This window comes from Jaculus jaculus, chromosome 2 (genome assembly GCF_020740685.1).
Source record: "Jaculus jaculus isolate mJacJac1 chromosome 2, mJacJac1.mat.Y.cur, whole genome shotgun sequence".
Classification (NCBI taxonomy): Eukaryota; Metazoa; Chordata; class Mammalia; order Rodentia; family Dipodidae; genus Jaculus; species Jaculus jaculus.
In genome coordinates this window covers 77,071,435-77,098,401 of record NC_059103.1, presented here as the reverse complement: position 1 = coordinate 77,098,401, position 26,967 = coordinate 77,071,435, and the positions used below count along the sequence as shown (strand labels likewise).

Genomic DNA, 26,967 nt, shown 5'->3' with positions numbered 1-26,967 from the left:
GGGAAAACAGGCAACAATATTATGAGCAAGCAGAGGACAGTGCTATATGGAAACAACCAGCTTGACAAGATGTATACACATGTGCAATAGTGGAACCTCACTTGGGTGGGTAGCCAATGTCTCTTTGATTGGATAAGTGATCCACTCAATGGATCCATAGCTAGAACTGTAAACCAAGTCAAAATCCTATGGAGACCAGGATTATGGACTCCAACAAGAAGCTCCCATTAGATTTTGGCCAAAATAGAGGCTACACTCATCAAACTCTCTCTAAATTAGCAAAGCTTATTCTCTTTAACCTATCATGATGTCACTCTCTATTGGTGAATCTGTTTTTCTTTTTCAGAAGGCAGTGATAACTAATGGCAACCAAAATCTATTAACAAGACAAAAAAAAAAAAAAGATAGCAGAGTACTGGTAGGAGATGAACTACCCCTCACACATCAGCTAGGGCCCAGTTGAAACCATAGCGGATTTGGAGAGATGAGTAAGTGTGCTGCTTCTGCAGTGAGCCTGACAGCCTGCACCAGAATAATGACAATTGACACCAAGGATACTCAAAGTATGCCTAAGCAGGAATCCAGAAGCTGCTGAGAGTGCAACACTAAAGTAGTCTTAAATCACACCCACTCAGGCTCAAGGAATTTTGTGGAAAAGGAGGTGGAAAGAGTGTAAGAGCCACAGGGTGTAAGGGAGTATCCAGAAGCATTGCTCCTTCCACACAATGACTGACTGCTATTCTCACAACTCATAACCCACAATCCCATGGTGAATACTAGTATTTCCACTGAAGAGGGCCATCAGTGGAATGGGGGCGGGGAGGAAGGAAAGTGATGGGAAGAGGTGACAGAAAAATTGCAAGAGCCTCAGGGTTGGTGGGAGGAGCCTGAGGCACCAAGTGTATCCTCACCTCCAAACATCCATAGACTAACTGACTGATGCTGCATGGTCCCTACAATGAATACCAACACCCCGCTGAGGAATAACCTCCTCACAATTGTGGCAGAAGAGGGGATATGAGTATAGCCTGTTTATAACACATCAATAGATTTAAAAAAAATGGACTGGACTGTTTCACAGAAGAAGATAGAGCAGAAAGATATGGAAAATATAATGTTTGTCACAGCAAGAAATCAAAGATCTGGGCCAGAGACTTCCACCCACCTGTGTTAGCTTCAGTTGTTCAAGAGATTAGTACCATTGACATTGGTCCCACTATTCTGCATTGAGACAGCTGGAGCAGTGCTCATATTCTTGAAAAGGCAGGGACATAAAGAAAGAATGCTTAAGGAGTTTCCTTCTAAAGTTGGCTTTATTTCCCCCTGGATTAATTAGCTTGGTAGTCCACATGATACTGGTTTTGGAAGTATGATACATGCAAGAAATATAGGGTCACTGAGTACAACGGCAGTTCCATGACAGTGTGAAGCACGATTGAGGTCCCTAAAAGGAGGCCTCATGAGACCATTGTATGTAGCTATGAAGAGGAATTATGGGTTGCAGTGTAGACTTCAGGATTTTGAAAATTCCAGAATTATGGGAATGCCACCCAAAGAAAGCTGGTGGCTCTGGCTCAGGGTTGATCTACCTACAAAGCAAAAATCCAAAGCTGAACAAGTATAGTCTGAAGCCCAGAGGACTTGATCACAGGGCCTCAGATGACAGACATGGAGCAGTAGGGTTAGATGTTTGCCCTGCTGATTTTTGATCTTGCATGATCAAATCTTTCATTGCTATGCTTACTTCCTTCTTTTTTGAATGACAATGTCTACTCTGTGCTATTATGTGTTGGAAATATGCAATTTGTGTTTTGACTTTACAGGCTCACCTTTGGATTCTCTTGAATGAGTCTTGGACATTTGAACAGTGTAATTGGTAAAGACTATGGAGACTTTTAAAGTTGGACATAGTGCATTTTTCATCAAGAGGATGGGAATCCGTATAATATGTTAGTTTGAGTATAAATTATCCCACATAGTCTCATCCATTTTGGATTAAGGCTAATCTTCAATCCTCAGATGGCAGAACCTATGAGACATGGAATGATGAGGGAGGTCCTTAAGGCTTATTAACTCAGCTGCAAGCTCAGTATTTTCACTACTTCCACCAAGGTATGTGACAAGATGTGATCTCAGCCTCTGATCTTCCATGCTTTCCATGCCATGAGGGGGTGAAGCTTCCTGTTTAATCTGTAAGCCTGAAATAAAAGCTCTTCTCTGATAAGACGCTCTGGTTTGGTCCTGTGTTCTTGCCATGAGGAGGTAAGGTCCTGGGGATGGCATGGGCTGACCCCAAATCCCACCTCGGTCCTCATGGTTTGTAACATTTGTCCATTCCAAACACTTCTATGTCTTTGTTTTTGTTTATATCTTAAATCATAAGGTGATCCCCACCTTATGAGAGTTATTGTGAGAAACCAATAAGATATTGCCTGCAATTTTTTGGAAATGTATGTACTAAGTATCCCATAATTCAGTGTTATATAAATTTTTATTTACTGTTTTAGCAATAGGGGTAGATCTATAATTACTAGAGTTAATTAAAGAATATTTATTAAAAGGTTTTAATTTTTTCCATATAGATACGTAATGGGAGGCTTATAAAATTTATTTTTGGAATTATATGTAAATGTTCAAACATGTGTCAATTATGCTTTTATCCTCTAATTGTAAGAATAGAATCATATTTAGTTATAGGTTGGGTTTCTTCCTCACTTCCCTGTTTTGAAGAAAAATAAAAATTTTAGTATATAAAATTAATCATCTTTACAGACTAGAGAGATGGCTAATGGTTAAAGGCACTTGCTTGCAAAGCCTGATTGCCTGAGTTCAATTCCCCAGTACCCATGTAAAACCAGATGCTCAAAGTGTTTGCAAATAAATAATTAGAAAACATTTTTTAAAAATTCACCAACTTTAAATTTACAAATGTGTTTTTTTGTATTTGAATTATTTATTTGAGTTTATTGGTCTAGAAAATTGTTGTTTTATATTTATATACACAGAGTATAACAAAATCTCCGTATTTCATTAGAAAGCTACTGTGATTAGCAAAATTGTAGGATTCATATTTCACTTTACATGAAATGACTTACAGTGAGGGAATATCAGTTAGGAATAGTTATGCTAATATATGTTTTTCCTCTAAACTTCCTTAAAAGAAAGAACATATACATACATTTACAGGCTATCCAAATAACTTTATGAAGTAAACATGTAAATTTACTCAAACTTTTAAAACTGATATTTTCATTAGTCTAGATAAACGAAAGCAGAGTGATGTGCATGCAGGATAAGTAATCCATTGTATATTTTTCATCAAAGGCAATAGGCTATCTTTCCTTCTAACTTATGTACGATATAACAAGTAACCACTAAAGGTAGAAACGGGGGGATATTTGACTGGGATTTTTCCTTTTACAAGACGCAACCACACTTCCTGCCCGTAATTTAATTCTAATAAGGCATCCCCAGTCAAAACTCTATCACAGTGTATTTCATTGTTAATATTTTCAGACTCGAAGGTGAGCTTGTCTCTTCCATCAACCACTAAAAACCCAGAGACATGAGCACTGAATGACTCAATGGTATATTTGAATATATACACTCCAAGATACGGAACTCTGAATTTTCCAGTTCTTGGGTTATATGAAGCTCCATAGTTAACATCTAGATTGTTAAACAGGATGGGGCCAGGTGCAGTCATTCCATATGTATGAGATGCAAAAAATGCCACCATTGGAGCATATCTGTAAGATCCTTGAGAAAAATCTGTTAAAGAAAAAAAAAAAACACAAATTACTTTCATGTTTATATTTTGTGTTTCCTCACATAGTTCTGCTAAGTTTAACTCATAAAGCTCAGCGAAAGCAAAAACAGTCTTATCAAATTTAACTATGTCTGGGGTGCTGCCTGTGCTATGGGGCTGCATATCCTCAATGACTGAATTTCTGGAGCCTTGATTGTTTCTCTCCCCTCCCCATTAGGTCAGGATAGAATGGAAACAACATTCATTTGATACCTCCCCCACAGATTATTTGCATGCTGCTTTGATCTCCGCAGAGATAAAGGCTTTCAATGTGTTTCCTGACTGTTATGGTATGCCAGTCTCTTAAAGCTTCTTGCAGGAATTGAAGCTGGTGAGATGTAGAAATGATGGTCCCAGCACTTCATCCAACAGCTTCTAAAGGCTAAGATGGAAAACAGATGGAGCCATGGGCACTGGAGAAGCAGCCACAGGCAACTTCTTGTGTAATTAATGCCAATGTACTTGAAAAGCTGAGGTTTAAAAATGGACTAGAATTTATTGAACATTTTTGTTGTGTCAGTTCGAAATAGTGTTTTGCACTCACTAAAGATAAACTATTTTAAAGCTTGCACACATATTTCTTATATAAAAACCAGCCTCTTAAACACACAGCATCAAAAAGCCTGAAATTAAGTGAAGAAAAATGGCTTTGTTTTGTTAGCTCTCATGAAAGAGACATCTTGCTAAATATGAATAGCTTCCCTTAAAAGATCATATCTGACACGAATTAAAGCTTTTATCCTTAACACTTTTTTTTAAATGGAAAGGTATGTATCAGTTAGATACTCACAGCTGTATTTTTCTAAAAAGCTTAAAAAGTGAGCATGCATCTCAATACAAAACAGGAGTGATGGATCTGACATCCTGTTCTGCTCCAGCCACCACAGTTGAGCCTTCTCACAGCTAGGGCATGGAGCTGCAACATGCATATACCACACCCGCTGCACACACATAGTAAAACAAACGAACAAACAGTTCATTTTTTCAACATACAAACACTAATTTTCCTTGTAGGATTATGGTCCCACTTGTAAATGAGGTACACTATTTAAAATGCCACAAGGAATTAGGGAATTAGACCTAGGAGGCCTACGAGCACCTCCACACATATTCTCCTAACTTGTTATTGTGTATGACACTAAGAGATGCAGGAATGGTGGAGTCTTCACCTGGGCCTGAAGCATGTTCTTCCAGCAGCCTGATAGTGCAGTTGTCACCAGTGAAAGGGTGCCGGCAAGCGCACGTGTAGCGCGAGCTCCCAGTGATGCACGTACCCCCGTTTTCGCAGGGGGACATACTGCAGCCTGAATGTTCTTGGGTTACTGAAAAGAAGATAAGGTGATCATTTTTTTTTTAACTCAAACTATGAGACCTCTTGTAAATCCTTTAGTAGTTGTGACTTCATTTGTGAAATGGGGACAATTTGTAGCCATTCTATGAATTTCTGTGACTATGTTAAAGTTTTGGTTAGCCTTGAAACACAGTATGATTAGATACAGAACTATGTGCATTTGGAACTGATATATGGTAAAGAAAATCTTCAAAATCATTGGAAAACATTTCCTCCTTAAAGTTAAAAATATAATTCTTAGCCAGGCGTGGTGGTGCATGCCTTTAATCCCAGCACTCGGGAGGCAGAGGTAGGAGGATCGCCAAGAGTTCGAGGCCACCCTGAGAATACATAGTGAATTCCAGGTCAGCCTGGGCTAGAGTGAGACCCTACCTTAGAAAACCAAATATGTATGTGTAAATATATATATATGAAATATATATATATTTCTTAGGATTTATTATCTAAGAATAAAATCTAATTTTATCAGTTCAATGGTAAGTGACAAATTAGAGGAAACATTTTAATAAGCAAATCAAACATATTTGTAATTTGGGGCAGTTTGTAATGAATTCAGATGCATAAATGTCTCTTAAAATGGACACCAGCAAATAATATTTGAGCAGTCATTCGCTGAACCAGAGCCACAATAACTCAACTACAAGTTGTATACATTTTCAACATTGCTATAGATTAAGTACTGCTGTTAACGGTAAATTTGGCCACAATAACATCACTTTTATGTCATGTTGCAACATTTAAAACCAAAAAATATTCAGGAACAGAGTGATCTAAAGGAAAAGATAAAGGATCTTACATAACAATGGCTGGAGATTAGGCAGACCCTTTAATAGGACAACTCTGCCAGATTTGTTAGATGTAAAAGAATTATTTTACTGTGCTCTGACTCATAAATTTCTCCTAGGAGAATATGGATACTCTGAAGACCCTTGTCCATGTGCACAATGGTACTCTGTAAAAATGTTCTTTATACTATTATTTTTAGAGAGCGAGTAAGACAGACAAACAGACAGACAGACGGGGTGGGGGGATATGAATAAATGGGCACTCCAGGGCCTCCCACCACTGTAAATAAGCTCTAGATACATGCACCACTCTGTGCATCTGGCTTTATATGGGTACTGCTGGGGAATCAAACCTGAGCAATCAGGCCTTGTTAGCCAGTTCCTTAAACTGACAAGCCATCTCTCCAACCCTCATTAAATTTATAGTGTATACATATAAAACATTTTCTTTATATATCTAGACGAATTCCAAATCTTGGATATTATGAATAATTGCAATAAGCATGGATGTGTAAGTGTCTTTTGGTATTCTGTTTCATTCAGTTTCACACATACCCACACATATATGAAAAAAAATACATATTGTGCTGTGGAAATGGCTCAATGGTTAAATCCACTTGCTTACAAAGCCTGCTGGCCCAGATCTGGCCCAGGGTCAAATCCTCAATGCCCATTATATCCAGATGCACAAAGTGGAACATGCATCTGGAGTGTGTTTGCACTATCAAGAGGATGGTAGTAATCTCTCTCTCTCTCTCTCTCTCTCTCTTTCTCTTGAAAATAAGTGATTTTTTAAAAAATATGTATTACATAAACAAATACTTACAAATATACATGCTCAAACACACACACACATATATGTAGAGGGGTGATGTTTTTATTATTTTTTATTTATTTATTTGAGAGTGACAGACAGAGGGAGAAAGAAAAAGGCAGATAGAGAGAGAAAATGTGAACGCCAGGGCTTCCAGCCACTGCAAAGGAACTCCAGGCGTATGCACCCGCTTGTGCATCTGGCTAATGTGGGTCCAGGGTAATCGAGCCTCACACTGGGGTCCTTAGGCTTCACAGGCAAGCACTTAACTGCTAAGCCATCTCTCCAGCCCCTAGAGGGGTGATTTTTAAAGGTATTCATTACTCATTCATACCAAAAGTTTCCAGAAGAAATGAAGCATGAACAAGGGCAACCAATACAAAGCCTTCATAAAAGATGCATACCAAAAAGTAGTATCCTTGGATCATATAGGAGTTCTAGTTTTAATATTTGGAGAATTTTAAAAGTCAGTGCTGTTTTACTTGATGTTTGTTTCATGTAAACATTATATACACTTTCATATTTGAAGCTCATATAAAATGTGAAAAAAGCTATATATCTGTATCATTAAAGTTTTTGCAAAGAAGATAAAATAATATGGTACTTGGTAACTTTAAGTTAATTTAAATTTTCTTTATTTTTCTCAAATTTTTATTAACATTTTCCATGATTATAAAAAATATCCCATGGTAATACCCTCCCTCTCCCCTCCCCACTTTCCCCTTTGAAATTCTATTCTCCATCATATCCCCTTCCTATCTCAATCATTCTACTTACATATACACAATACCAACCTATTAAGTACCCTCCTCCCTTCTTGATACATTTTTCCATCCAAGTACTAACCATGTGTGACCTTGCAAAGACCAAGATCTGACTTATTTAATTGGATATGTTCAATATGGTATAACCCTAGAATCTTCATGTCTTCTGTGTAGTTTATTCTGTAACTAAGAAAAATATTAAAATTGAACAAGTAATATGTTTTATTTATATGAACATATCATATATACTATATATAACATATATAATCAAATGTTGCAAACTGGCCCATATTTCTTGAGCACCATTTATTTCATATATATGACTAAGTTAAATATCCCTTTCACTTGCAATAATTATTTACATGAAAACACTGGCATCATATATCTCACATTTCCTGAACCAAGCACCATGGTTGACTCATAGGAGACTGCTCATTAATGTGTTTCACTAGGAATAAATTGTGAAATTGAGTTAGATGGAGGCACTGAATTACTTTTGTTTTATCAGCTCTTTAATTTTAATTTTCTCACATGAGAAAAACATTTTTACTTGTATACTCAATCTTTCCATGAATCAGAAAACAAACCTATTCTATAAAGAAAAAAAATTAAGAAATTACAGAAATAATGGATTTTTCTCCACTACTACTAATTCTGTTATGATTCAAGACATAGGCCTTTTCCTTGTATTAAATGTCCAGGATGAGCAATTTCTCTCCTGCTTATGTTCCATACCTCCTGGAATGGGGTCTTGCCTTGCTCTTGAGCTCTTGAAATTTGGAAAAGGTTATCTTATCCTTCATTCTGATCTTTATCTGGGGCCAATCATCATGCAGAGGTGCCCATTTTAGTGTAATTGAGAACTAGAGAATTTTCCCACTGCTGTGGTAGCCTAAACTTCATGTGACCACACTTTACCTGTAAGGACATCGCACCTGACATTTGCTGTGCAGGCTGCCTGCATCCTTGTCTGCATCTTCTTCCACTAATTCAAATATCCATTGTGTTCTTTATATCTTTTTTACTATTTGAAGGTATCTCTAGTAACCCACTCTTTGTGAAAACAACTCACATTTTAGACATGTAGTGTTCATGACACACAGTGCTGACATGCTTCTACTCACTGAGCCTAAGCAGTGCAGACTGCAGTAACTACTGCCACTTATTTCTGCTGATGTGGTTTTGTATCTTTCTATGAAAATCCAGTGTTAGGTGTTATAATCCAGTTATATTTTATCATAACAGATCATCTACATTCTCATGTTACTGAAGTGCTCTGAAATTCCATTATATCCCTTCATTTAAGCATATACTTATGAACATTGATGATAACTAAATGTATCTTATTGTATTTGAATTGCCATCTCTGTCCACAGAAATCATACTTTGTTTTATTTGTATAAAATGTTAACCACCCTTCACAGCATCAAAGCATTTTTTGAGTTTGTGTTTCATCTGTCCATCCAAGTCAGTGATGAAAATACTTTAAGGACCACTGTCAAATACAGAGCTTTATAGACATATATGCTTGGTTGATACCAATTTACTAGTCTATTATGCGGTCTGTTACAAGTCTTCTTTTATATATCTTCTTTCTCATATTTTCTACTTTATTACTATAGCACTTTCAAATGCATAGGTGCTTATTAAGCTTTTTATTCCTGACCTGACAACAAAAATCAAACTCAAAAAACCCATTGTTTTTGACAACCTTCTTCATTGCTTCTGGAGTTAACTATGCTAATTCTTTCAGTTATTGCATATGCTGTAGATACATTCTCTCACTGAGCTCATTATCATATTTAGCTGCAGCTGCTCATGTGTCCTTTTTGACTTTAACTGGAACGTCAACTTTTGTGAGGTCAGAGCTCAGTTTTTTAAAGGTTGAATACTCCTGATTCTCATACTGCATGATATATAAAAGGTACTAAGTCTTTTAAAAGACTAATAACAAATTAATGAAAGATTAGATAACCACATTCTTATTGAACCGTATCTTTGCAGTTTAACAAAAAATCTCATAAATTTTATGTGACATCATTGACTTGTTTCAGTAGAGACACGGAATCATTTCAAGCAAAAATTTCACACATTCTCTCCTGCTTTGAGTTTCAATAACCCAATAAACCCTTTACAGTCCATTTATTTTCTTTGATGGAGATGAGTACAATTAGCTGAGCAGTTCTACCAACTCAACTTTCTCCTGTTTTGTGCAAGTAGCATGACTAATCTTTTGGTGTTAATTCCCCTGGTTTGAACATGACTAAAATTCTTTTTCTGTTGTTTTGCATTATTTCATAAATCTCATCTGTTCTGGCCTTTGCTTCTACACTCTATTATATACTCAAGTAACTCTTTTCTTTTAATCTTACTATCAATTTCACAAATGATCAAGTTAAATTTGGACTTAGTAAAAGAGCTCTTGCCTTTACTAACACTTGCCAGTCTTTATTATAATCACTTTCTTTATGTATGAGCTGCATGAGGAGAGGGACTATGCTAATTTACACTCTATATACTTAACCTTTCTCTCTGCTTAATCAAAAGTTAATGGGAATTTCATGAATGAAAGAAAATATTGTGTGGGTCTTCCACTTTATTCTTAGTTGTATTTATTTTATACATAATATTTATGTAGTATATTAATAATACTATATTAGCTTATGTATTTATTTTACATTAGTATATTGGGGATATATATTTTCATTTTGCTTTATTTATTTGTTAACATTAAGATGTTTTTTCTTTGTTTCTTCATTTAACAGTACGTGGTAAAGGGCAGATAACTCTAACCCCTGCTTAGGACACAATATAGTTTGTTTGTTTGTTTGTTTATTTATTTATTTATTTATTTATTTATTTATTTTTATTTGAGAGAGAGAGAAAGAGATAAATAGATGATGGGTGCACCAGGGCTTCTAGCCACTGAAAATGAACTCCAGATGCATGAACCAATTTGTGCATGTAGAGTTCAGTCAGAGTCCTTAGGCTTCACAGGCAAATGCCTTAACAACTAAGCCATCTCTCCAGCTCCACAATAGAGTTTTGAACAGATTAGTTAGGGTTCTTTTATATTGTCACTGGACAGTTTCTCAATACTCAGACAGAAACATTCTGCAGCTCACTACATAATCTTATCTTCAGTCATATATACACACAACACTTTCACTGTTTTATATTTCATCCTGATTCCAATGTTCTCTAAAATATTTCCATTCTTACATTTATGGATACATTCATAATTTTCAGTAACATTCTGTGTCTCCATATTTCAGACTGGATCCTCAGAACACGCTCCAAGCCAGACACAGTAGCACAAGAATCTATAATTCCTACCTATGATTTCAAAGATCACTGGAGACTAACCTAGACTCTTTATCATGTTTCCAATATTGTGTTTCTGTGTTGGGATGTCCATTTCATTCTCATTAACTTTTATGAGTGACAGTCTTCATATTTCCTCTGTAGATGATAATCCTGTATGTGTGTGTATGTGTGTGTGTGTGTGTGTGTGTGTGTGTACCTGTGCATGCACATGCTTGAGTATGTCAGTGTAAGAACATACATGGCTTGAAACTTATGGAGGTCACAGACAACCTCAAGTAGTGGTTCTCTCCTTCTACTGTGTTTGAAACAGTTTCTTGCTCACCACCGAGTGCACCCACAGCTGCTGAGGATTCTTCTGTCTCTATCCCCCATCTTTTCTTAGAAGCACTAGGATTATATATTCTTGTGCTACTGTGTCTGGCTTGGAGTGTGTTCTGAGGATCCAGTCTGAAGTATTCACACTTGAATGGCAAGTACAACATCCATGGAGCCGTCTTCCTAGCAAGGCTATAGTACTTTTTTTTTTTTAATTTTAGAGAAACTTTATTAGATTAAGAGAAAGAAAAAGGAGGAGAGAGTATAAAGATGTCCTTTCCATGAAAAAGCAAGATGGCCTAAAGCTCCAAAACGGCAATACTTTTAAAATGACTATGCCTTCCTCATACAACCTTGTTTATGCAGTGGAAACACATCTACCAATAAGGACACCATTGTCTATTAGAATCTTACATTATAAAATTTAAAAACTTCAGGGCTGAAGAGATGGCATAGCAGCTAAGGTGCTTGCCTGCAAAGACTGAGGACCCAGGTTGGATTTTCTAGGTCTCATGTAAGCCAGATGCATATGGTGGTGCATGCATCTGGAGTTTAGAGCAGTGGTTAGAGGCCCTGGCACATTCACTCTCTCTCCCTCACTTTGTCTCAAAAATAAATAAATAAATAAAAATAAATCTTAAAAAAATTACAAATTTCAGGGCTGGAGAAATGGCTTAGTGGTTAAGCGCTTGCCTATGAAGCCTAATGAACCCAGTTGGAGGCTCGATTCCCCAGGAACCAAGTTAGCTAGATGCACAAGCATGCATCTGGAGTTCGTTTGCAGTGGCCAGAGTGCCCCAAAAGTTCATATTGTGGGTATTATTCTAAGGAAGTAAAAGTGGAGATGTGCACAAAAATTCTCCATTCATGTAGAATTATCTAAAATAGAAAAAAATAAAAATGACTTAAAAGCTAAAAATATATGTTAAATAAATGTTAGTATTTTTAATGTAATGAAGTCACTATAGCATTTGGAATATGAAGCAAAGTAGACTTCATGAGTTTGAATCCTTGTTCCAATACTCACCTATGAGAAAAACTGCCTAAATAATTATATCATATTATGCACTATCATGAGACAATTCAAAAAATATTCTGTACCTTTATTCTATTGTAACTTAGAAGGTACTTTATAAAATAAAATAAGGCAAATCTGCACTTTGGCATTTTCAAGGATTGTTTTGAAAATAAATAAATTCATTTTTTCCAAGCAATATTCTTGTTATAAATAAATAAACAAACAAAATACACATGGCTTTTATAAGCCATTATTTCCTAGTTGACAACAAATTCACCAAGGTTATGGTAGTTTTTATGGTCTCTCAGTATTATTCAGATTATTTCTCAATGCTATTTGTGAATATGCTTGTGAATATTTTTTATCAGTTCCATTTTATTTTTGCAGGTCTGGAAAGTGTAATAAAATGTTAACATCCATACAAGGTGTGCCCAATTCCATATTTGTTTCTTCTCAGCATTTGTTTCTGCCTTGTGATTCTTGATTCTGATCCTGTCTTCTACCCCTTGCTCACTTGCATTTACATACGGCTTATTATACCACACCCAGAGTTATGAAACAAGATCTTTATGCTATGGCCCCTCAAATCTAAACCTTGATAGAAGTTCAAATTTAATACTCAATGTTATAAAGAATAGAAAGTTCTGGGGCTGGAGATATGGCTCAGTGCTTAAAGGAGCTTACTTGAAAAGCCTATGGCCCAGGTTCAATTCTCCAGTATCCACATACAGGCAAGAAACACAAAGTGAATGTTTCTGGAGTTCATTCCCAGAGACAGGAGGCTCTGGCATTCTTGTACTCATTTTCTCTCTCTCTTTCTCTCCTTTTCAAATAACTAAGTGAAATATTAAAAGCAAAAAAAAAAAAAAAAAATGGGGCTGGAGGGATGGCTTAGAGGATAAGGCATTAGCATGCAAAGTCAAAGGACCCTGGTTTGATTCCCCAGGACCCATGCCAGATGCACAAGGGGGTGCACACGTTTGGAATTCCTTTGCAGTGGCTAAGTCTTGGTGCACCCATTCTCTCTCTCTCTCTTTCTCTGTTAAATAAATAAATAAATAATTAAATAAATAAAATATTTAACAAATTGTTACAGGAGTGTTGACTAACCACAAAATGATTTGATAATCAATGCAACACAAACCAATACTATTGTGCATGATTTTAAATTAATAATGTAATTAGTAATCAGTAGAAAAATTAGTTCATTGTATTTAGTTTATAGCAGTTAGTAACCAACTTTAGTTTTAAGTCTTTAGTGTCAACGTAAGCTTACTGGCAGGAAAGAACCCCTGTGTTTTTTTGTTTTTTGTTTTTTTCTTGAGAAATACCGCCAAGATTGGGTGGCAACTATGCAACTATATCCTAATGTTCTATCTAATTTGGGCTGGAGAGATGGTTTAGTGGTTAAGCACTTGCCTGTGAAGCCTAAGGACCCCGGTTTGAGGGTCGATTCCCCAGGACCCACGTTAGCCAGATGCACAAGGGGGCGCACACATCTGGAGTTTGTTTGCAGTGGCTGGAAGCCCTGGCGTGCCCATTCTCTCTCTTGCTCTCTGCCTCTTTCTCTCTCTCTGTCGCTCTCAAATAAATAAAAATTAAGAAAAAACAAGCAAAAAAAAAAAATTTTTCAACATCAGATCAAATGTTAGAAACTTTGATTTAGAAAAGGCCATTATATACATGGATTTCTATATGCGTCAGATATCCTGGTAAGACAATGAAATGTAGGACGAGGTGCAAAAAAGGCTGTCATATCTACTGGCCTTTCCTCTTCATCTTTCACTGGATTTCCACAGGAAGGGGGAGTGATACATAAGGTGAGGGCATCTTTATTTTTCCCAAGAAGATATTTAATATTCTTTTCAACATTTTTATAGCTTATTGACACTAATTTTGGAAGCTTTTCCCAGTAGACATGCCTCTAACTAATCCTTACACAAAGAATAATTTTGATTGCTGTATGCATTACTAAATATTAGGCCTGAGACTGCTATCTTTAGAAAGGTTTACTTGCATGATTTTGCCTTTGGTTAGCTCATGAGGACATGACTTCCCTCCATTCCTAACTGACAAGCAGCTTTCACTTCTGCATTGCACAAATATTGCTTCTGTTGAAGGTCTCCTTATAAAATTAGATATCGGTGCTTCAGTTTCACTTTCATGGTCTTCTGGGACTTACCTATCTATTCACTTAAGCCAGTATTCAATAGATATTTATTAAGTACTTATTTCATATTCCATATTACGCATGGTAAAGCCAAAATGAATTTCTGATCTTATTTATCAAGAAACTCATTGTGTAATAAAGTAACTTAGTGGAGAGATACTGTATAAGAAAAAATTGGAATTCAGCACTATATTAAGCACAAGTTAAAATATGTTCACAAATGTGTCTACTGGAAGTACTTATTTTGTATTAATACTCAGTTTACATGGGATCAGATTCATATGATGGTTCATTGACCTTTGCATTAATTGTAATCTACTCATGTACAAGTAAGTTCTTTATATACTTATGGCTTTGCTAAATGGCACAGTTATACTAAATATCACTTAAACAAAAAGAGAGGTTCAAAATTATTTTTCAGTACTAGCTTACCAGGATATAAAATGTTTTCTGTGTTTCTTTGAGACCGGCCTATCAGGATGGTAGTAAGATTCACTGCTGGTTTTTTAAGGGTATTAGATTTCTTGTATAATTTTACTTGCTTCTGAGACTTGACATTTTCTGGCCTTTCAGACAATAGTTGCTCAATATATGAAGTTAAATTAGACAGGGCAGCTTGAGTTTGTATTTTAATTATTGATTCCATAGGTGCTCTCAGACTTTTCTGAAAAACCTGGATGTCTGGAAGGGAAGCTTTGATCCACATAGGTATAGTAGCATTCTGTCCAGATGTATTTGTAAAGGTCTGATATGTTGTTAAAAGCTTGTGGACAGTTTTGTTAAGCAAAGAGAAACTCACTGAAAGATGAATGGATTTTGCCTCCAGTGCCTTGAATCTGGAAGTTAGGACTTGCAACTGAAGAGCTGTGTCTCTCTCACTTGTCATCACACTGCCCTTCCTGGGTGAAATATAATAAGGTATGAGTGTTTTGGTCACTTTAGATTCAAGACCTTGCAACTGAGTTTCAAGGTTTTTGGAAATCTTGGTGGTAGAGAGTATATTTGCTTCCAAATGGCTCATGTTTTGCAGACAATTTTTCACTTGAGAAGTGGTCTCATTGAACATGTGATAAATCTTTTGAAAATTGAACTGATTTGTTTTTTCATCTTTAGGAATATCTGCAAGGGCCTTGGCAACTTGTAAAACAAAATTATATTTCTGATTGTCATTGAATAAAGTCTGAATAGAGTCATTTAGACGTTGGAATTGAGGAATAAATGCCAAAATTGTTTCCATATTTTGGTTGCAGTTATGATGAACTTTGGGATTATACTCGGTGTTTAGAGTCTCCTTTAGCATGTAGTTATCTTGAACAAAGTCAATGGCATTATTTATGATAATCATTGTCTTATTTAGGCCATCTTCCATTCCCAAGACACAGTCACTGATGCGTCTTTCAAAGGCCTCACCACGACTTTGCACTTCATTTCTAAGTAAGTTGTGTCTTTTGTTAAGTTCTTTAATAAGAAAATTTAAACTGTTGACAGCACTAGTTAGATTTTCCACTTTTTTTCTTGTGTCTGCAGCTTCCTTTGGCTGCTCCTGTGTAGTTGTTTGTCTGAGTGATGATCCCTGCTCAAGCAAGGGCTGAAGGATCTCCATGTCGTACATCAGATCGTTCAGCTGTTCATTCATTTTGTCCACCTTATCGTCCATGGGAAAGATAACCTCAGCCAATGTTTGGTTTAATACATGCACATTCTCTTGTGCATCCTTAAGTTGAAATGTAAAATCATTTCTGCACTTAGATAGCATTTCTTCCCATTCAGCCCTGACTGATTCTTTCTCCATTGCCAAGCTGATGGTGAGATTGTTAATCTTGTTATCTTGGATATGCAGATCATCAAACATTTTCAACAGCATCAAACCTTGCTTATTTACCTTCTCATGTAGAATAGACATGTGCTTAGTGACATTACTGCTAAGTAATTCAGTAGCTGTAACATTCTTCTGGTCAGATACTTCTGCTGACAAAAGCTGTTCATGTATTTCCTTCATTTTTGAAAGCGTTTGATTGAGGGATTTGTAATACAGAATGCCCCGTGAGCGTTCCTGTTCAAGGGCACTTTCTAAAAGAGCCTGCTTAGTTTCTAGTTCCTTAATAGGTTTTTCACATGTAAAAGTCATTTCTTGTCTGACATTCATGATGTGATTCCTTAGGTTTTCCATGTCAGTTAAAGTGGGCTTAATTTGTTGAACTGAAATAGGCTTTGGCTGGACTGTCACTGAAGCTACTGATTGGTTCACTTGTTGAATCACTTGTCTGGTGTCTTCTAGCTCCTCAGAAAGATGTGACACAGTCTTGAAGAGCTGTGCAACAGTCTCTTGCATGTCATTTTGAAAGACCTTAAGTTGCTTTCTTACTGTGTCCTGTATGAACTCAGTAATGCCTTTGGTTTTTAGACCTAAAGAAAATGAAATAATAAATTTAAAACACATGCTATTATTTAGAAGAGCTGAAACTAAACAGTAATAACATGTATTAATGAAAATAATTCTCCCTGATTTGTATTTGTGACACTGTGAAAATTACTATAATCCTAAACAGACAATGATATTCTTACTTGATAAATATTCAAGAAAAATCAGCATGGGGAGCACACTGTAACTACGTGTTCTATGGACAACAGACATGAAGAGACTTTTATTTTATTTTATTTTTAAATAGGAATTCTAGATCAGCCTTGAATGAAAATGAAAGTTGGATTTTTGATTTAGTAAAGACTATCTACTGTCAGCAGGTTTCTGGCAATTAGGTTCAAAGCTCACATTTTTAACTCATAAAAGCTAATAAACCATGTGGAAGAACTGTAGTGAGTTGAAGAAAAATATGTATATTCTTAAGACTTAGCAATATCAAGTAATGAAATTAAAAATTTGAATATCAAAAAGTGGATGAAGCAAAAATGAATGTGTTTCTGAGAAAAGGATTCAAGATCTGCTTATAATAGGGCATTAAGTTATAATAGAAAGAAAAGAGGCATCCTGCTTCTACTGAACATATAAGAGTGTCCAGTACAATGGACACAAACTGATCACCACCCAAGATTGCAGTAGGCTTGAAAAGTGGTTCAAAAAAGAAAGGAAGGAAGGAAAGTAAAAAGAAAAAATATTTATTTGATTCATTAGATATATTATATCAGAAATAATTGTATGTCCTTTATGTGGTTTTAGAGCCTTTTCATGACATTCAGATAGTTTGTGTGAAGTCAATACATTTAATTTTTAATAATTCCCAGGAATATTGAAAGACTAAGTAGTGTTTTTCACCTTGACAGTGAAGTAAAGGAGAAAATCCCTGGATTTTCTAGGCAAGTGTAGTACTTGGGGGCTGGGATGAGTTTTATTTCTTGAAAGAATAAGTTGTCATCTACAAAACCCCCTAGTTCCCGTAATTAATGATCATGCTCAGGACACAGTTCTCCTTCCTACCAAGTAAGAATTTCATTACTGCTGCTGTATATGCCTTTCCTATGCCAGTGCCCAAATATATCAGTTGGTCACAAAAAATACTCAGAAGCTTCGTTCTCTCAGGTCTTAACCAAAGTTACTAAATAAATCCCACTCAGACGGTTATAGTCAATAACAAATACTGTTTGCATTGATCATTTTTATGTTATCACTTAAGGGGGAAAATGTTTTGTTTTCATTATTGGCATTATTAATATTGGTCATATAGATATGTCAGGCAGATCCTTTCATTTATCAGCTGAGTAGTACCAATTGGGTATGGAAATATCATAATGAAATCCATGATTTTGTATAATGAATATAAACTAATAAAAATCATGGTGTATATTGAAAAGTTCAAGCATTGTACTGGGACACAATATGTCTAATCTTTAGCTATTTATTATTTTAGCTATGAAGCACAATAAAGAAAAACATGAATTGATAGAAATGGGCATATATAAAACATTTTTGTGAATAAAGAAAAATCCATATGACCAATAAATCTGAGATTTGAAAATGTACAAAGGACTCCAGCGAAAGGGGAAAATCTTAGTAACCAGACTCATGGGTAGACTATCCAAGCCCTACCTGCAGCCCCTTTGTCTTGTTAGCTCCTGATCATTCAATAGCTGGCCTGTTTTCTCTTTGTAGAAGCTTTCCCTGTTATTTGAGTTTGCTACAAATCTCAGTGGTCTCATTGTAGCTTGTATATAACACTGTTATAGCAATTACTTGCTCTAAATCATCTTGATGGTAGGCAGAATTATGTGCATATCTCAATTCCCAGTACCAGATTGTTCCATTGCATCATTAAGCTCAAGCATGTTGCGACGAGACTGCTATCCAAGTAGGCCTAGTAGAATGATATGCATGTTTAAAAGTGGAAATGGGAGGCAGAAGAGTGACTAAGGGGAATTAAATACACCAGAGGAAAAATGTAGAGTCCAGAGATGCCTTGACATCTAGAATGTGGCAGTAATGCTATACTTACTGGCTTCAAGTGTGGTGGTTTATACTGATTATCAATTTGACAGGACCTAGATCCTCCTATGAGGGATTATCTTGATTTTATTAGCCTTTGGGCATGCCTGTGAGGGGTTATCTTGACTATGCTAACAGAGGTGAGAACAGCCCACCTTAACTGTGGGCAGGACCATTCCCTATGCAGGTGTCCTGGACTGTATAAAAGGAGAGAGCTGGCTGAGCACCAGCATTCATTGCTCCCTGCTTCTAGAACCTGAAGATGGGTGACCCAGGCTTCCCATTCAGGCCTGTCATGCTTTCCCTGCCTTGATGAAACTTGCCCTCTAAACTGAAAGCTGCAGTAGATCCTTTTCCTTTCTTAAGTTGTGTTTGGTTGAGTATTTTGTCTTAGCAATGAGAAAGCAAGTGATATACTAGGAAAAACAGGACCCTCAGTCTTGCAACTGTAAGAAAATAAATTCTGCCAAAGTTAGAGCACTAAATAGAGCATAATTGTTGAATGGAGTATCCAAAGGAAGCACAGCCTGTTGATAAGTTGCTGTGCGAAGAGCACACAATAGGCAAAGCTTGATCCAATTTATCACGAAATTATTATTTCTGTGAGCTGGGATGTGAGAGGATGTATTTTAATGATGACATGCCATCCAATCAGTATAATTCCTGAAAACAGCCCCCAGATTTATCTTCAGTATCCTTGGTATCTTAACAATACTAAGAAATACAGTTGCCTGAAAATATTCCCTTCACCACAATCTTTATCCTGGAATTGGCTATGACCATGATGGATTTGTGGCTCATCATAGCAATAAATAAATAGAAGTTATGCCATAGCTAGGAACATCATTCCAATCAAACAGGCAAATAGTAAAAGTATGTCAATATGTTGTTGCAAATTGTTTCTAGAGTTGAGTGATATAAAATATTTTCTTCAAAAAGAAGTCCACTATTTCCATGCTACCCAATTTAAAGCAAGCACTTCAAAATAATGGGGAAAAGGTAAATGAGAAAGTTTCTTTGGTCTTAACTGAATGATTTCTTTTTCTTTTTTTCTTTTTCTTTTTTACCTTTCAGAGCAGATTGAAACTCCCTGCTTTTATCTTCACTGATTTTTCCTTCTAGGGAGGAGAACATGGTCTTTATGCCCTCCATGGCCAGAGAGGCATTGTGGAGCTGCTTCTGCAGAAGTTCCAGCCTCGTGGCCTGCTGGCTGACCTGCTCGGTCAGTTTGTGAGTCACAGCTGCATGTAAAAGAGAGAAAGCAGAGTAGTTTAAGTGTATGAGGTATTTGAGGGGAATTCAATCAAACCATAATTAATCACAAGTGTACTAAAGAGTCACTATCAGCAGAAGTATTACAGTACTTTGGATTTCTAACTTTTATTTACTTTTCCTATCATTTATACCTTATTTTAATCTCATAGACAGATATATCATATTCTAAATGAATGAAACTACTGAGGATGGAAAAATAAAATAACTTGCTTAAGAATCTAGAAGCAAAGGTTTCTTTACTGATACAACATCCAGTGGCCACCATTCAAATATATATGACTATACTTTATATGTATATGTAGTTATCTTTTGAGAATTAAATTTTTTATGTGTACATGTGCACATTTTGTGTAGGTGGTGGTGGAGGTGGTTTTTTATGGCCCTGTAGACTCAGGTGTTTTTGACTGAGCCTGGAACTTCAGTCTCCAGTACGCTGAGCCTTGCTAGAGAAGGGGTTTGTAACTGGGGGCAAATCTTGCAGTCCAGCCTGACTAGGTTAATACAGAGAAATTTGAGCCCTAGCTATTCATATTTGCTGGTTGTTGCTGCTTGCTGCTGTTGACATCTGTTTCTCTCTGCTGAGGTTGCTGAAGTGAGCCATCTTCTCTGTCATTGATGGTGTTCCCCTGGATTCTGTAAACCTGAGATAAATCCTTTTGCCCATAAGCTACTTCTGGTCACATGTTTGTCCAGCAATAAGAAGGTAACTGCAACAGGGGCATATATGTTTATGAGATAATTTGTATATATGTGTGTATCAATAGATACCAAAGACAACCTTTTGTGTAGTTCTTCAGTAATGCTGCCCACCTCCCTTGAGAAAAGATCTCTTGGCCACAAACTCACCAGTTGGATTAGACGGGCTGGCCTGGGATCTCTAGGGATACTCTTGTCACAGCCTGCATCTGAAGTGCTAGGATTACAATTACCCACTACTGCCCTTGGTAATTTTACCTAGATACTAGAGATCAAACTGAAGTCTTCACCTTACCATTTGTGCTGTTTCCCCAGCCCTCTTCTGAGAATTTTAATGCTTACTGAGCTACTCCTTAATGACAGATCCCCAATTAAATTAGATTGTTTTATATAGGGATGATACTTTTTAACCTTTTAGAGTGTACCTTAATGACTCAAGGATTTGCCAATATTCTAAAATGTATCAAATCATAATCCCTTAAAGAAATTGGAGGAAAATTCTCCAATGACTACATTGGGAGGCAGGAATCTATTTTCCTTTTGGAAATCTGTTTGGTCTCTTAGAACCTGGACAGCATTTTAATGCCATTGTATTTGCCCACAGAACTTCAGTAAATTTTGGGGTCCTTTCTCTCAACATCCAGCAAAACAGAGGACTAAGAGGTACATTAAGAAACCACCATTCTCCAGGTGTGATGGCACACACCTTTAATCCCAGCACTTGGGAGGCAGAGGTAGGAGGATCACCATGAGTTCAAACCCCCCTGAGACTACACAGTGAATTCCAGGTCAGCCTGAGCTAGTGTGAAACCCTACCTTATTAAAAAAAAAAAAAAAAAAAGGTACCACCCTCACACATTTGATACTCATGTGACTGCTTGTTTGGAGGTCTAAAAAACAATCTTGGGTTGGAGAGATGGCTTAGCGATTAAGGTGCTTGCCTGAGAAGCCTTAGAACTCATGTTCAAATCTCCAGGTCCTTCGTAACATGGTGCACAGTGATATAAACCCCACAATGTTGCACATGTGCACAAGGGAGCACACACATCTGTAGTTTGCTTGCAGCAAGATGAAGGTCCTGGTGGGCCCATTCTCTCCTCTTTCTTTCTCTCTCTCTCTCAGAAAAAAAAAAAAATGTTGACAATTGGATGGTTAGAGATAATAGCGATTACAGTCTATGACCTGGATCACCACAGTCTTGCTGCTGCTGTGACTCCTCTGCTGTTCCTCTGTCTGAAGCTGGGTGACTTTCCACCTGGTTACTGTGCATTAATTGCTGCTGCTCTTGAGCTAAAATGAGGCAAAAGCAAAGAAAAAGTGTTACGCATTAAAGGGCCTGATGTTTTTCCGTCCCCAGAAATGATGTGGCTGACATTCATTTTCCTGTGTACTGAAGCGTGCTGGCCTGGTGTGACAGCAGAATAAGCTGCCCCGCCACCACCCCTGCATACTAGCACCACACGGAGTTTGGAGTGCAGGCTTCTGATTCTACCCAGGAAAAATAAAATTATTAAAATTCCTGTAGGTGAAAATGGATGGAAGTCTTTATTTGGAGGGAGCTGTGTAATGTAGCAGATGTAAACTGCATATAATTAGATGGACTTTAAAGCTCATTGTGTTGAAAGCTACAGCAGCCTTATAATGGACATCCACCAAGTCTAATTGTTTAATGATGTGATTTCCAACTGATGACTAGTGGAATTATTGGGTCCTTCACAAAAACAGTATTTAATTAATAGTTCCATTTACATGGTTTCTTCCCAGAATTTTTAAAAATGCATGGCTTTTAATAGACTAAAACTAAAAGAAGAGTATTAGAGTCATATCTGAAAGGAATCAATCCATAATAAAGGCAGTGACATTTCAGAAAAAATCTTATACCTACTCTTAAGGTAAGTCAAAGATATTTTATATGATAATATGACAGTATAATGTTTCACTGGCAAAAGGAATTTAAAAGAAAAAATATTTAAAATCACAAATAATATATATGTAACTTGTACATTTAATAAAAAATACTTACTAATGTCTGCATGTCAGATGTGCACACATTCATGAATGGTGTCTCTCTAGACTTCTTTCAAACTGTTCCAATGAAACTACATGGATGGACTGGGTTAACCACCCTCCCTAAGGCAGGAGGGGGCTCTGACAATTGCACTGATCTCTCCAACTCCATGGACTATATAGTATTATAGGTTCCGGTTCATCTGCAGAGTGAGTATGAATTCTGCAGTGTCCTTCAATTTATGTATACTGTTTGGAAATGCCCTCCCCTGCAGTATATTAATTCTCATGTACTTATTTAATTACTTAGAGAAAGAAAACAATATACAGCCTGAAGAGAATCACAGTTATTAGATAGCTAGGTTAGGTAGGCAGGGGAATTGTTAATTTGCCAAGTGTTTCCAATAAGGTTATTATAGCCCAAATTCAAATTAATTCATAAACACATCTCTATTAAATGATTACATATTTTTCTATCATTGATCCATTTTGGTATTTTTATTTTATATTGTTGGTAGATTAGATCTCAGTCTATCCAAGAGTGTAAGTTAGGGATGAAACTATGGTTCTCAAATTGACATCTCAAGACTAGCCATACCAACATCCTGGGGAAATTTCAGAACTGCAGCTTCCAGACTCCATCCTAGACCTGCTACTTAAAACACTTTGGGTAGGACAGCTATCTCCTTTACAAGCCCTGTGAGTGAATCTGATGCATGCTGCCATTTGAGAACCACTAGAGTAAAGCAAGTAGGTAACTTCCCCTTAGCAACTCCCATTTCCCCATTTCTCTGAGCAGTAAAGAATGTTCAGCCCACAACTGGAGACGAATTGATAACAGGAAACACGAGTGGGTTTAACAGGATGACAGTGGTCTTTCCAAAGCCGTACTACTTGGTTCTGGAGCTAGATCATAACAACAGAGCTGGTACACTTAAAGGCAGTCGCCTAACTTATTCGGCAGAGCACAGATAGTGTAAGGAGGCACAGCACATTGTAATGACAACAAGGGCTATGCTGGTTTGTGATAGACAATCTACGTTTTGTAAAAATGTATAGCAATTAGACATTTCTTCTACTATGAACTTTTTATACACAGTGTGATTCTTTGTTGATATTGTTTTAACCATTGTGTATGTGGTGTGCATGTATGTATGTGTTCTTATATGTGTGGCACACATACTTGTCATATTGAACATGCACATGTGTTCCCATGCATGTGGAGGCCAGAGGCTGACATGAGATGCTTTCCTCAGTTACTTTATGCCTTCGTATTTTTATTTTATATTGTTGTTTATAATTTTTGTGGCCTATTTTAAAATTTTATTTTCTTTTATTTTTATTTTCTTTGACACTTTCATACATGCATTTTGATCATATTCACTTCCATTACCTCTCATCCCCATACCCACTAACCCATTCTTGTTCCCAACTAACCTTCCTCTTTCCATGTCCCTTGAGTGACCTACTAAGTTAAGCTAGGGCTGCTTACATAAGCATGGGCAGAGGGATAATTTGTTGGCATATAAGCAAGTTATCAGTGACAACGCTACTGAACAATATTATTCCCTCTGCAATAGGAGTCACATATGTCACTAAGCTCTCTATCAATAGTACAATTTCATGAACCCTACTCCACCCACAATGGAATGTTGGCAGGGAGATTTTATGCAGGAAACCATAGCTTCTGTGAGTTCATAAGTGCAATGGCCATAATCTGACAGAAGACAGCATTCCACAGCACTCCTCCCATCCTCCAGCTCCAGCTCTTTCTTTCTGACCCCTCTTCCACCATGTTCCATGAGCTTAGGGGTGATATAGATGTCATTTTTAGTGCTGAACCCACAATAATCACTTATTCTTCGTACTTTAAAAACATTTTATTTGTTATTCATTTGCAAGGAGAGAGGGGGAGAGAAAGAAGGAGAATATGGGTGTGTCAGGACCCCTTGCCACTGCAAGTGAACACCAGATGCATGTACTATTTTGTGCATCTGGATTTATGGGGATAATGGAGACTCAAATCCAGGTCCTGGGGCTTTGCAGGCAGCACCGTTAACTGTTGAGCCATCTTTTCAGCCTCTTCTAAGTACATTTTTTAGAAAATGGTATTTAGGTCTGGAGAGATTGCTTAGTGGTTAAGGCACTTTCTGGGAAGCCTAGGGACCCATGTTTGACTCTCCAGGACCCACATAAGCCAGACACAGATGGTGGTGCAAGCATGCAAAGTTGCACATGTGCACAAGGTGGCACATATGTCTGGAATTCAATTACAGTGGCTTGAGGCCCTGGCATGCCAATTCTATCTCTTGCTCTCTTGCATAAAAAATGGCCACACTGTTGGGCTTCCCTCAAAAATGGTATTTATTATTTATTTACAACACAGACTGGGAGAGGAGAAGCAGTGTGTATTGGCACACCAGGGCCTCTTGCCACTGCAAATGAGCTCCAGATGCATGTGCTAGTTTTTGCATCTATCTTTATGTGGGTACTGGATTTTGAACCTGGAACATTGGGCTTTGCAAGCAAGTGCCTTTAGCCACTAGGTCATCTCTCCAGCTTCTTCTCATTACTTTTGAAAGCTATGTGACTGCATTAACCTTAGGCCACTGCAAAAATAGATGCATTCAGGCTGAAAGCAGCACTAATCTATGGGTACAAACATAAATACTCAAATTGCAGTTTGACAACCTGTTCATTTAGCATAACAACAGTAGGAGGTTCTCCCATAGAGCCATGATTTCCCTAGTCCTACCCTTGTGACCAAGTTGGCAGTAGACATTCAACCCTATGGAGTGAGGAAAGTACAGAGGGAAATGATTAAAAAAAACTAAGAATCTATTAAAAAGTTCTTAAATTAAAAATGTATTAAAATATATTATGTATTTTAACAATACATTTCAAATATTTTACTAAAAATTTATTTAAAAATTATTTTGTAAACTGATTAAAATATAATTTAGAAGCCGGGCGTGGTGGTGCATGCCTTTAATCCAAGCACTGGGGTGGCAGAAGTAGGAGGACAGACCACTGTGAGTTTGAGGCCAGTCTGGAATGACAAAGTGTGTTTCAGGTCGTCCTAGACTATAGAGTGAGACCCTACCTCAAGCCCCCCCCCCAAAAAAAAAAAAAACAAAAAACAGAAAACCTTTAAAAAAATTTTGGATGAAGTTATACTGCATGAGTGGATAAAGCTGCTTCCTTAAGCTGTAAGTTATCAAAAGAAAAGCCTAGTGCCAGGGGATAGAACCCCATGAGTTGTTGGTCAAGGATAAACAGAAGACATAAAAACAAAATAGATTATTGCTATTGCTCTTGATTGCCCATCGCCTGTTGCTACAGATCATATTCTTTGGTTGCAGAACAAAGAAAACTAGAACTGATCTACAAGCCACTTCCCTGCTGATTTCATAGTGACAGAAGGTGTTAAGTAGGCTGCTGGATAAGAAAAGTCATCAACAGTATTACTCAGCAGTGGGCATTGTGTGCTCTACAACAGACCTGCCAGCTAAGAAATGCCCACTGGTTCACTGTTGGCATGGCTATTATGGATGCAACCATCGTAATGTCCCAGGAAGCCTTCTTGTACCACATCCCCTTACTGGCATTCCAGGAACATGCCATCATGCTTTGTGTTCATGCGGGTGCTGGAAACTGAACTCAGGTCCCCACACTTGCACACCAAGCATTTTACAGACTGAGTCATCTCCCTACTCCTATTTTGAATGCTCTTTATAGTGTATACTTTTAGCCACAGGTACAAATAGTGTTCTTATTCTGTCATTTTCCCACTGGAGATTGTGATTCAGAAGCACTAGTCTGATGTATATAGTTATGAAATTTTAATTCTGCAGGTGATTTTGATGTGTAACATTGGTTAAGAATCACCCAGATAGAAAAAAAAATGAAAAAATTTCCAATTCTAACAAGAAAGTTCATCACTCTATGTCCTAAAATACTTGTTATTTTCAAACTAAAATTGCAAGCTAGAAGTCAGTCTTCATAGGTTTTAAACATTTATGCCCATTGATAGCTAGGGCAGACTTTTAAAATGACATGACTTATATATAGTCTAATAAATAAAAAACCTTGTGTCCCCTATCATTCACTAAAGCAGTGGGCTGTTATGAAAAGTGGCATCTATAGAGATGAAGGTGCTGGTCATAGCTTCTCAATTCTCTATGGCACATAGCCCTTAGTCA

At 37.0% G+C, this 26,967-nt stretch overlaps 1 protein-coding gene across 1 annotated transcript in view; it reads right to left on the bottom strand.

The window, feature by feature from the left end:
• Positions 1 to 3,261: 3,261 nt before the first annotated feature.
• Positions 3,262 to 26,967, bottom strand: part of Mmrn1 (multimerin 1) — an 80,844-nt gene continuing 57,138 nt past the window's right edge. Inside the window, exons 4-8 of the mRNA XM_004665413.2 lie at positions 21,941 to 22,048; positions 19,855 to 20,028; positions 14,785 to 16,758; positions 4,978 to 5,130; positions 3,262 to 3,771 (exon numbers count right to left, since the gene is read on the bottom strand). Coding sequence (XP_004665470.2) covers positions 3,350 to 3,771; positions 4,978 to 5,130; positions 14,785 to 16,758; positions 19,855 to 20,028; positions 21,941 to 22,048 — 2,831 coding nt within the window. The 3' untranslated portion in view covers positions 3,262 to 3,349. The remainder of the gene's footprint in view (positions 3,772 to 4,977; positions 5,131 to 14,784; positions 16,759 to 19,854; positions 20,029 to 21,940; positions 22,049 to 26,967) is intronic.